We start from the raw sequence: 12,845 nt of genomic DNA, 5'->3' as shown, positions 1-12,845 counted from the left end.
AATATTCTACTCATGAATTTATACACAAGAGTAAGTGGGCTTATGTCCATTAAAAGGCATGAACTAAAACAAACAAGAATATCCACTGACAGTAGAATGAATTAAAATGTGTGGTATATTTCTATAATGAAATAATATACAGCAATGAAAAAGAATGAACTACTATTGTAGTCAACAACGTGAGTGAATCTTACAGACGTAATGTTGAGCAAAAGAAGCCTGACAGAAAACAGTACGTACTGTATGATTCCATTTATACAGAAGTTCAAGAACAGGCAAAACCAAACTATAGTTAGAATTGTGGCTTTTGGGGGGAGTTATATGCTGTCAGCAAACAGGGGAGCCTGCTGGTATGCTAGAAATGTTCTCTATCTTAATCTGGGGGAAGGGAGCATTACATGGATATATATACACAAGTGAAAGAAACTGATTGAGCTGTACACTTAAGGTTTATGCTCTTTACTGTATGTGAGTTAGAATTAATAAGAAAAAACATTAAAATTTACGTTAAAGAAGGACAGAAAGGTGTTAAGGTTAATGCATCCCATTTAAGATAGTGAGGAACCCACCATGCCATTCGAGTTTCACTAAAAAAATGGTCTTATGAAAACTGACTTTCCTCATTTGCAAAACTGGAATATTAGTATCTACCAACCTCATATAAATTAAGAGAATTAGATAATGTATAAATATCCTTGTGCTCCTATAAGAGAAGCCTCATATAAATATAAGGTAATATTATTTGTAGAGTATTCCAGGATCTCATTTTCACTTAAATAATCTCTTATAAATACTACTTCTCTTTCTTTTAAATTACAATTGTTGAAACCCATAAAATAAATGAAAGTGGAAACTTGAGTTAGGATAGCAACAAAGTGACATATTGGGACTAAAGTAGAGCTGCCTATTCTTTCCATCAGCCTTCTGATGGGCAACTGTTATAAAACTGAAAAGTTACTATGTATACGTATTAAATCTTCCTGAAGTCGCCCCAAATCTACTTAGTCACAGGATTTTCAATTCCAGAGACTCCAATCAAAGATTTACAAACAGCACCAAGCCCAATAATACCATATGGTTTATCTCCTGCTTTTTGAGGGTTATTGATAAAACAATTAAACAATAATCTGATTGTAGTCATATCTATGCATATGGCTCAAATCAGAGTCCTTCTCAATCTGAGCTGTCCAATATGGTAGCCACTGGCCACATGTAGCTATTGAACACTTGAAATTTGGCTGATCTGGATTGATTTGTCCTCTAAGTGTAAAAACCACATCATTTTCAAAACTTCATACAAAAAATGTGAACCATCTCATTGATATTTTATATTGATTACATGTCAAAATGATAATATTTTAAATATACTGGGTTAAGTAAGATATGTTATTAAAATGAATTTAACTTGTTTATTTTTACTCTTTTTTAATATGGCTATTAGAAAACTTTAAAACTCTATATATGGCTAGAATTACATTTCTATTGGACAGCAGATCTCTAAATAAAGGTGGAAATTTTTACAATGCTATTCTTTTTAAGACAAGAGTTTTAAGAATTGGGGTTAAGATCACCTAATGTTTTCTGGCCAAATTTTTCTCCAAGATTAAAACCTTCATTTAATCTTTATAAACAACTGAGTTTAGAAATGGCCATATGATAAGATGTTATGCTTACATGAAGTCACAGAATATTTTATATATATATTGACATGAATATTTAATAACATGTAAAGCTGAAGTTCTAAAACTTTTGAGGGCTTTGAACTATAAAGGGAGATTACCTTACTCCATCTCCTACAGGACTTCCCAGGACAACCCAACACAAAAACAGTATTCAATTAACCAAAAATAATACTGATATGGACTGAATTGTGTCCCTCGAAAATTCATGTTGAAGCCCTAACTCCCAACGTGATGGTATTTAGAGGTGGGGCCTTTGGGAGGTAACTAGGTTTAGAAGAGGTCATGAGGATGGGACACTGATGATGGGATTAGTGCATTGTAAGAAGAGAAAGAGATCAGAACTCTTTTTCTGCCCTTCAGAACTATGAGAAAATAAATTTCTATTGTTTAAGCTACCCAGTCTATTGTCTTTGGTTATGGCAGCTCAAGCAACAAATACAGATACCTACCCCTTAAAGCAATCTCTTTTCATTAAATAATTAATCTTTATTTAATGTTAATTGTGAATATATACATTTTTGTTATACAACGGCATGATGATTTGCATCACATGGAGAATAAATATTTGTTGATTTTCTCTATGTGTTAACAGGACAGACCTGACCTACGGCCTCTGGTGCTGAACTGGCTCATAGACCATCTTTGGAGAGCCAGGAAAAAGAGTCAAGGAAAATGATTATTACTTAAAAACATGATTACTTTGAAATATTTTCTTAACTATATCAAAAATGGTTTCTTTAGTAAATAGAATTCATATTCCCACTTGAACTGAATATGCTAAGTTGTTAATATCTCCCCTAGGAATTTGCTTCTTGGTATGGCAACTTCAATCATTTCATCATAGTTTAAACATAATAAAATCTCATTTTATGCTCCAAGGCATGAATGATTGATCTTAAATGTTCAGTTGGCATAGTACTCAGCCTTGTGGTTTTTGGACTAACATTAAAAAAAAAAAAATTACAAAAAAAGAAAAAGGAAAGGGTCCTAGCCTGGGGAACAAAATCATACGCTTTGTTTCTTTAGAAACACTCAAAACATCTTTGGGTTTTTAACTGCTTGGTTTTAAGGCAAGAGAGAGGGAAAAAATAGAAGAGAACAAAAGAAAGTAGTTGAATTAATCCCTGTTATCACTTTCATCCCTTATACCACCTTTTAGAGCTCCAAGGAGGTCTAAAAAATCTAGACAAAATTTTGTTTGTCCTAAACATATTTTCTGGGAAAAGGGCCTTGATGTTTGAACATAATTTTAAAGGAGATAGTGACCAAAAAGGCTAAGAACCTCTTGTTTAAGGGTTTGCTTGAGTGAACTGAATGAACAATTCTCCTGATACCTGCCAGGCATAACCCGCCTCCCCACTTGCTCCCCCTTAAGCCTCACTGCCTAAGACCTCAGGATGTGTACCAGGCCCTGCTTCTACTACGTGGTTGTCTACCTTGTTCCTTGGTTTTGTTTCCCAGTGTGCGTATGTTTATGCTAGTTGCCTCCAACATCCCCCTTCCTGAAAATTGTCCTACTCTGTTATGTCCCTGCTCAGTAAGAGTGAACCCTGAGTGGCTGTCACCTCATTTGAGTGAGGCCCACCATAGAACTTACTACATTTATCAAGATACCCTTTCCCCTTATTCCTCTCTACTCTTTTGGGGCCACCTGAATCTGCCAGTGCTGAATGGGTTGTCCATCTTTTTACTCTCTGTATTTGAGTCTAGAAATGATCAGTTTGGAGAGGTCCTTTAAAGCATGTCAGATCCTGTACTGCCATTCCCAGGTGGTGTAAAATTCTTTTCCATCCCCAACCTAAAGATGTTGTGAGAAGGAAATGGGGTGCTCTTAGCTCCCCAGACAAGAATATTATATAAAAGTAATAAAAGTATTCTGTTTATGTCAATTATTTTGGCACTACTACATCAAGTGGCAGAGTCCCCCTGTCCCTGCCTCTTCTTCCCTAAGAGGCAGCGGAGGGATCAAACACCCACTGACATCGCACCCCTCATCCTTTCACCCCCTCGGAGTCCCACATTCCAAGTTCTCTCCTTAAATATCACTCCGGATCTTCCTACATCCCTCCTTGTATTGGGGTAACAAATTGAAGCTCACTTTCAATACACTTCTCACCAGTAAATTCTAAAATCTCTTCGTTTCCTTGCAGAGCGCAGATGGGTAAGTTTTGGGTATTTGTGTTTCCTAAAACTTGCCTAAAACCAGTGAGTCTGGCCCTTGGACATCCTGGATCTCAAGTCAAGGAGGGGCTGGCCAGGAGGGTCCCCGATACCCAGGACGATTTATGACAAGATCCGCCCCAGGAAGCGGCGGCCAGAGGCCGGTGGGGAGCGGCGCCCCGACTCCTCGACCCCCGCGGCGCCGGCCTAAGGAGCCTGGGGGAAGGCCGGCCGGGCTCGGCCGAGGGCGCTGCGGCCTCCGGCTCCTCTTCGAGGCGCGCGCGGCCAGGCCGGTGGGTGGCGGCTGCCGGGGCCCCCAGGGATGGCGGCGGCCGCGCTCCGCCAGCAGGTGGCCCTGGGGTCCCGGCGGCGCCGCCTCCTCCCGGTGCCCCTCCTCCCGCGGGGGTGGCCAGCGCCCCGACCCGGCCCGCCCGCCGCCCGCCCGCCGCGTCCCCGGGGCCGCGCTCGCCACCGCCGCCGCGTCCGGAGCTGCGCCCAGGCCGGCCCGCGGCGACATCCCGGGGCGCCCGCGGCCCCGGCCCGCCCTCCCCGCCCCCAACTCGCTCCCCAACGGAAAGTTCGGCTCCGGCCGCGTTTTCCCAGAAGCCGGGAAGGAGCCGGGGTCGGGGGGCGTGTGGAGGGGACCCGGAGGCGGCGGCCGGGAGGGGGCAACTTCTCCCGGGAAAGCACCTCCTGCCGAGCCCCGCGCGCCGCAGCCCCCGAGCGGGTTCGAGGTGGTTCTTCCCTTCCCTCGGCCTCCCCCCTGCGGATTCCAGAGACGGACCTTGGTCCCGGCGCTCCCGCGGCCGGTTGACAAGAGCGAACGCCGCCGCCACCGCCGCCGCCTCGGCTGCCGCTCCCTCCGCCCGGCCGCAGCCCTGCCTCCCGCCTCCTGCCCGCACCATGGAGTTCTCCGAGAGGAAGAGGAGCAGGAAATCCCAGAGCTTCAAACTGGTGAGCCGAGGTAAGCGGTGCCGGGCCGGGCGGCGGGGAAGGACGTGGCGCCGCGTAAACAGCCCCGCGCGCGGCCCGCGTCCTGGCGGCTCGTCCCGCTCCGGGGCTCCGGGACCCCCGAGTCCCCTGCCGAGGCGGGCCATGGCCGCACACGCCGGGCGGCGAGCAAAGTTGTGCCGGGGGAAGGCAGGAGGTTGTTGTTCCGCGTAAACAAGTCGCAGGGCACTAAGGAAATTAGCAAACAATGACACTTGGGGAGCAGAGAGCCCTCTTTGGTATTCCACTCCTGTGGCCAGGTTGGGGGCTGGGGGGAGAACTGCCTTTCCACCAGGCCGTGTGGACACATCATCCCGACCAATGGTTGTGGTCTTGGGTTTTTCGTTTTTATTTTTGTTTTGTGTTTTTTTTTCCCTCCCCAAAGAGAAACAAAAAAGGTGGTGATGGTTCTTTTAAGAATGAGAAAGAAGCTCATGAGGCGTACAAGCCCACGTAAGAATTGTTGACATCCAGCATCTTTTCTAGATACGTTATTTGGAAAGGTGTTTCAGAATAGATCACTTAGCAGTCAAAGTATTATTTAAAAAATAAAGATCCAGCCAGTTCCAGACGATTTAACAGGTGTACACCAAGTTGGATAGTGTCATCAGTTGAACAGTCTGTGTTCAGTTACTTGTTAGTCTTTATTTTCCTGATGTGACTATTTTTAAAAAAACGGTCAGAAGTTAAGAGCAGACGTAAAGATATGTTTATCAAAATGCATTGTGTCACCTTAAATGACAGGCAGGTGACTTTTTTTCGTGGTAATGTCACAAGTCCTAATATTGAGTTTAGAACCATCCTGTTGAAATACCTTCTTTAAAACAACTTGAGGTCAAAACCAAACCACAGAACCTGTCCACTTTTTGCTTTGTCTAGCTATGGAATCAGAGTAGCGAACAAGGCAATTGTTTTAACAACCTGGAGAAGTCACATGTAGTAAGCAGATGAAAATTAGAGAGCAGTTCCAAGTAATAGAGTATTTCAAGCTAAGCTAAACTACAACTACCGGTATGATGTAGATTCAATAAAGCCTGCTTTAGCTTAGTCTGAAAATGGTTTTATTATAGACATTTTAAAGATCAACTCATATCTGTTTCCCCTGATTTAGTTTGACACTGTTTCAATGAAAGAGACCTGAAATAGTTTTACGTATTCAAAATATTTGCCCCTTTCCTTTACCTATGTTCATTTTCCCAAGCACTGTTGATTACTCAGTCATTTGTACTTTAAATATCTCTTCCTCCATTTGTGACTGGCTTATGGGTCTATCTGATTCATTCAGGAATGTGAGCTGCTCTTTTATGTATGACCTCAGGGAACTTACTACTTTATCTTAAAAGTGAGAGTAGTTCTGTAGACTTTGTCCTGAGAGGTCCAAGTCCAAAAAAAAAAATGTAATAGTTGTTAAGAAGGAACCTCTATTTTCTTACCTAGGCAATCCTACATTTTAGAAATAGATTGCCAAAGCACAGTAGCCTCTATAGAGAAGCTTATAAAATACTGTATTTTTAAAGTTTGACCAACATAGCAAGTTTTTCTGTTGTTTTTTTCCCCCACGAAATTATGGGTCTGATTCTTCTCTCTGCACTGCAGGTGCATTTTTAGAAAATAAACTACTGCATATTAAAGTGCAGTAGCTGAATGCAGAAGAGTCACTTGTGTAAAAGATGAGAATCTTGCTTTCTTATCCAAATTATACTATATTTGAAACGACAAATCAGTATTTTTCCAGTGTGATTGCCTGTAAGCTACTTAAAGGTGGGGACTTTTCTGGGTAAACTGAGAGTGCCACGTAACTCTAAAGCATACTGTTATATGCTCATGAAAATGGGTTGTGGAGATAAATTTGGAATCCTCCCCTGGCCTATGATTGGGCAAGGTTTCTTTTCCTTATAAACATCTTTGTGATTTGAAAGAAAAGAAGCCTAATAATTGGCATCTGTGGGCCAAATTTACTGTGAAAACCGGGTGATCAAACAAAGCTAAAGTCAAAGTGATATTTCAAGTTTGTGTACTTCTTTAGTCAGAGTAAGCAAAGTTTTAGGGATTCTCAGTGACTACAAATTCTATGACTGACCGAGTCCTGGAAAAGAATATTCACAAGTTAAAGTGTCGGTTATCCATAATATATATAATGAGATTCTAGTCTTTATTGCTTATTCATATCTTGCAGGCCATTAGAATTCTAATTTTTGGTTGTTTTCTCGTCCCAGATTATCACCATGAGGTATATAAGATTTCAGAATTCAGCAACGATGTCAATGGGGAGGCCAAAGAGACACAACCCATTTTTTTAGGTAGGTTCCTATGTCAATTAAATTCTCAGCAAAACAGCGTGGCCATTTGCAATTGGGGGGGGTGGATGGGGCAGGAGGGAAGGGGTTGTTCCAGAACGGGAAATGTCAGCCATTCCTTAATGTATGACATTCTTTTCAATACCTTTTATTTCACAGATTGCCAATATATCCCGTATTAACATTGCTAAAAGTTGTAATTTCAGACATAAATGTTTATTAGTGTCTACACACAGTGCTAATTATCACTCACTCCCAGAGCCAGATGCTGACGGTGCATTTTTGTCGCTCTGCGTTCACCCCATTTACTTTGCATATTTGCTGGCATGCTTCACTGGCAATAGTTTGTGTAATTGGGGTATTACATCTTTGACATCTGGATAACAGAAATTCAATTTCCAGGAAGCTGCTATTTGTTTGGTTTTGCTTCTGCCTTGGGTGGGATAGAGGATTAATACGCTGTCTTATTATAATGTCCCTTCACCTTTGTGGCCTGGTGGCTAATCCTGCCATGGCAAAATTGAATTAAATCTACAGTCAAAAAGCGTAAGGAAAATAAAAGTGTGATTGTCTGCCTAACCCCCTCTTGACAGTCCTCGCTCTTCGTTTTCCTGGCTTTCTGTTCATTTCATGCCAGCATTGGGGTCAGAGACTAGCCTTGCTTTGCTCTCACCGTCCTCCTTCCCAGCTCGGCTTGGGGACGAACAGAGCAGAAGCAGGGTCTTTGAGACTTTCTGTCAAGTGTAACTGCATGATGGAGGAGCAGGTAGCCCAAAATGTTGCTACTCTTTCCAGGTGTAGTTTTGGGTACAAATACCGTACACGAAGGACCATGCGTGTGCAGTTCGTTATTTGCAGACCATGAGCCAAAAATTCAGCGACTTAGGATTTTGCCTCTAGGAGTGATGGACCCATGAAATCAGAGTGGAGAGTAAATGGTGGCATTTGGCTATGACCTTGCCCATGCTGGATGCCTCTCCACCGTTGGTAATAGCGGGAGGGCTGGATGCTGCACTCCAAGGAAGTGGAGAAGGGCAGAAAGTCTGGGCAAGAAAGATTCAAAGCAAGGGGCAGAATTGCCATATCCCTGGGGAGAGCTGAAAGGGCTTGAGGCAGCAGGATTGCTGCTCAGACCCCTGGTGAGTAGCATTATAAACTACAACAACTTGAAAGCCTGACAGCGTGGAGTTGTGACCGGGATCTCCCTATTTTGCTTTGAGGAAGAGGAGGGTGGGCTGCAAAGGACTTACTAGAGGTAAAATAGGAGGGAAATATCAGCATTTCTTGCACAAGCAATTATTGAAAGAACATAGATCTTTCCGTCAAGGGAGAGACTAGTACTGAGGGCGACAGTGCTTCCAGGACCTGTTTACTGGTGAGACAACTAAAACCCCAAAGGTTCATTCATAGTCAAGTGAAATGCTAGGACCCAGAAGGACAATGGCACTTGTTTCAGTTCCCTAAACTTGAGCACTTGGAATTCTGTATCTAGGTACCACTCGATTTAGCCGTTTGAAACGAAGAATTTGCCTATTAGAAGAAAATTTACATTTATCATAGAAATGGAGCGTCATGTTCTTGGTTGCGTGTTCTCCAACAAAGCTGGCTTTACCCCCACCTTTCTGCTGTGTAGTTGCGAAATAATAAGGATACTTTGCAGTAGGTGAATTCTGGGTCTGAGAGAGTAGAAGATGAAGACACTAGTGCTCAGAATTCAGTAAAATGTATACTCTTGAAGGGGCAGACATTGCTGCTTTCATTTTGCCTTGCTCGAGTCCAGGAAGGTAAGAGAACATCAAAGAAAGACCAGGGTTGGGATAAACTCTCCTAATTATTGGGCAGGAATATCAAGAGACAAAAGACAACAGCGTGAAAGAGTGCCCGGGTTACTTCTCAGTCTTTTGCTCATTCTGGGGAAGGTGTGATATAGTTCCCAGAAAACATTTTTATTTTGTAATCTCCAGGTCAATTTTTTTTTTTAAACGTGGAAGAGCAAATGATTACACACACAATTTCTAATGCAATTGGGAGTAGTTATGGATAGCCTATGAAATTAAGAATTTTGTTGTTGATGGTGTTACAAAATGGACATTCTTTGTTTACAGTTACTCTTCCCAAAACATAGATTTAAATCATGTTTGTTTTGCAAGTCACTAGTGTCTGTCCATAATATTATTTATTCAGGGTAATATTCGGGGTGTAGAATTCAGGGTGAGGTTTATGACATCCAAGGGAGTCTGTTCGCAAAACACAGGGAGACCTGTTTCACCCTAAGACATGGCCCTCAGGATGTTGTATGGGATTTTCAGTGTTCAAACATACGTGCTATCCTTGATACTGTCTGCACCTCTAAGATTCAAGTTCATGTCGCACGGAAAGAGAGTGTCCCAGCAGTTAGCAGAGGTTCCCACAGGAAATCTATTTCTCTGGAATATTTTCGGGTAATTGACGATGGAGGGCATCGGACATGGATGGACATCCCAGTGGTGCGACTGGCTTGGCTGTGTGCTTCGGGAGTCACTCTCACACCTTCAATGTGATAATAGGGCCAGAAGAGGTTACTTTTCCCTGTGGGCACTGACTTGGTCAAGCTGGCTGTGATCGGCTATAGTAAAGATTTGAGCCCTGTTTGGAAAATAACTTAATTCCTTTTAATCAATTCAACAACAGGTGTTTTGGGGGAAGAGGCTATGCACTCAGCACTTTTCTAGAATGGGAGTGCGGTTAGGGGTTACCAAAGAAATGGATGGGACAGAGACAGCTGGGGAGACGGGACACATTCAGGAGGCAGTGAAGGAGCCAGCTTCCGTCGTCATAACCGCTACCGTTGTTGGAGCGCTTACTGTGTGCGCAGTACTTTACGTGAATGATCTCAGTTTACTCCTCTCAGCAAGAGTCCTTATCGTCCCCGTTTTGCAGGTGAGACTTAGAGATGCTAGGTGGCCTGCCAGAGGTCTCTCAGACAGCAAGTGCCACAGCTGGGCTCCCATGCAAGTTCGCCTGAGCCATAAACACTCCACTGGACAACCTCTCTGTGTGACCTATACTTAAATACCATGGTGAACCATTAGGACAACGGGCAAAAGCAGAGTTGGAAGGGAAGGAGCCAATTCAGGATCCGGGGGAGAGCTCCTGAAAGGCTAGACCTTGAACTCAGGAAAGATTTGAACAGGCAGAGGGAGCTGGAGAAGATTGCAGGTGGGAGGGTGACGTGAGCCGTAGCAGAGGGATAAGGGTCATTATAATCTGACTTTCAGTGAGGGTTGCACTTCGTAGTTCAGAAAGTACTTTCACATCTGTCATCTCATGACTTGCGCAGGGTTCCTGTGAGGTAGTTAGGGTGGGTGTTATCTGCCCCACTACCCAAAGGAGGAAACAAGCTCAGAATTAAGTGACTCGCTCATAAACAGCAGAACCTGAATAGGCAAGTTCAAGATCATCAAAGAGACCTTAGCTGGTAGCAAGGCACTTTTCGAAAGTATTTCAATGGGACAATTAACTTATTAATTCAGAGTAATAATACCAACATTTAATAAAAATCTCTTTTTATACATTGACTGTTGGTTTAGATTTATGATTGTAGTATATAAATTTGAAACATGTCTATTCTTCAGGTGTTTCATCGCATTCATGTATTCATGCAACAAATATTTACTGAACTCCAACTGTGTGCCAGGCCCTGTTCTTTTTAATATTCAGCCTCCAGAAGATGAAGCATAGGGTGTCGTAGCCATGCCAAGTAAGCAGGGTTGAGATCTCTGAATTTTTGAATCTCTTTTCAGTGGCTTTCCTGGTGACAGCTGCCCCCACCAGGGTCCCCAGAGTCTCCTCAAAGATGACACACTCAGAAAAATTCCTTCCCACTCTTTCAAATGAGGGAGTGAGGCCCTAACCACGGTGTAATTCTCCTCCCTGAGAAATGGGAGGGTCCATGTACGACATGGGAGGGCTTGTCCCCTAGCGTCCAGTGGCCTGGGTCCCGCCCGGTTCTTGTTTGGCCTCAAATGGCTCAGGAGCTGGGCCTCCTTCCAAGAAGGAGGCTGTGATGTTTCACTGTATCTGTGGCTGGAGTTCCAAGAGTGAGAAGCAACCTCAAATAAAACCAAGTTCCAAAAGAAAGAAAAAGAAAGTTCCCCCCCCCACCCCCCAAAAGGTACGTCATTTGGAAACAAGAATGTTTCACCTCTGCTTCTCCTCTCTGAAGTCCCACCCTCAGCACCATGGCCGCACGATGTTCTCATGTCCCTAACATTTTTCATGTCAGTTGTGCCCTTTTTTGGTGGTGGAGTAAAGGGGACAGGACACTAAGAGTGGCTCTTGGGCTTAGGAATGTGGCCAATGATAATAGGTGTCATGTATGGAGAGCTGGCTGTGTCAGGCACCCTTGTACTGGCTTTGTATGTTTTATCCCAGTAATTGTCCCAAGAAAGGTATTCCCACTCTATGGGTGACGAATTGGAGGAGTTCACAGTTACTCAGTGACAGAACCAGGATAAAACCAGGGTCTGTCTGTCTTCAAAACCATGCCTTTAACCCCAAGAAATGCTTCATTCAGTGAACTCCCGTGTGGAACCCCTAATATGTCCAACGGGTGAAAGGGGGTGGGCCTGCTTGAAGCAGGACTAGGAGACCCAAGCACCTTGTACCACACCCCACACTCCTCTGCCTCTCCCCCCCGCCCCGTGGGTCTTTGCAGGACTTTTAGGGTGCCCTCATCACAATTTAAAAAGCTCTGATCTCGTCTAGCTGGTTTCCAAGGTTTCCTGCGGCACTAAAAGTATACCTAGTTATACTATAGATCCAAAAGAAATGGCTTCAAAAACAATTGCCAGCAAAGTCAAAGATGAGCGAGATGAGAGAGCCTCTCAAGGAAACTTCAGCACTGACGGTTTCTTTGAACAGAAGTGCACAGATTAATGTGTTTCTGCAGCTGTGGACGCGGACTTAGTCCTTCTTAGATATTACTTACCGCCCAGAGTTTGGGAGGCGTTTGCAGTTAGGCCTGTCTCATGCTTTCCTTTATTATTTAGTTAGTCTCACAACTATATCATGAGGTCGGTGTTATATGTGTTAGGCAAACAGGAAGCGGAGCTCAGAGACGGGAGTGATTTGTGCAAGGTCACACAGTAATTAGTAGTTATATCCAGTTCAGCACTCTCTTCACTATGTCACAGCTGCCTGCAGTCCTCTCCCCACCTCTCTCATTCTGCCCACAGGGGCTGATCTTAGTCAGTAACCCTCCAACCTCTCCCCAGCAGAGCGCGACTTCCGGATGTCAAGGGAGCACCATAGGTAGAAGGAGTAGGGTGGGCGAAAGCTTCAATGTGGGCAAGCCCAGGATCCCTTTGGGAAGAAAGGAAGTAAGGTTTGTTTAACATCTAATGTATGCTGGCCACTTCCTGTACTGCATCTTATTTACCCCTTGCACCAGTTCTGAGAAGGTGTTATCATGCCCATTTCTACAAAAACATGGGCCTTTGGAAATGTCAGTTTGCCTAAGGTCCTATAGCTGGTAGATAGGGGCCTGGGTTTCGACTCGGCTTCCCACATTCTTTCCGCTTGGCGTGTGCAGCCTCTGAGGAAGCGAGGCCCCACTCTCCTCCCTTTGCCGTTCCCTGACTGTTTCTAGCTTACCTTTCTAGCCTCATGTCCTCCCCCTTACTAAAAGCATTTGCTGGTGTCCCTGGTCTCTCATCATTCCTCCCTGGAGCACCTT

General features: G+C 44.1%; 1 protein-coding gene across 11 annotated transcripts in view; it reads left to right on the top strand.

Moving 5' to 3' along the window:
* Positions 1-4,315: 4,315 nt before the first annotated feature.
* The window catches only part of BEND7 (BEN domain containing 7), an 80,756-nt gene continuing 72,226 nt past the window's right edge, over positions 4,316-12,845 (top strand). For 9 of the 11 annotated variants that reach the window (XR_004422435.1, XM_033100730.1, XM_033100731.1 and 6 more), the window contains exons 1-2: positions 4,609-4,806; positions 7,049-7,132. Coding sequence is in view for 9 of the 11 variants with exons in the window: in XM_033100730.1 (XP_032956621.1) it covers positions 4,746-4,806; positions 7,049-7,132 (145 nt within the window). In the remaining 2 variants the exon portion in view is untranslated. Of the gene's footprint in view, positions 4,807-7,048; positions 7,133-12,845 lie in introns of all 11 variants that reach the window. The other 2 variants (XM_033100738.1, XM_033100735.1) reach the window with 2 other exon arrangements.

The sequence above is a fragment of the Rhinolophus ferrumequinum genome, assembly GCF_004115265.2.
Source record: "Rhinolophus ferrumequinum isolate MPI-CBG mRhiFer1 chromosome 5 unlocalized genomic scaffold, mRhiFer1_v1.p scaffold_110_arrow_ctg1, whole genome shotgun sequence".
Taxonomy (NCBI): domain Eukaryota; kingdom Metazoa; phylum Chordata; class Mammalia; order Chiroptera; family Rhinolophidae; genus Rhinolophus; species Rhinolophus ferrumequinum.
Note: the sequence above shows the minus strand (reverse complement) of the source record. Positions and strands in the feature narration are given on the sequence as shown.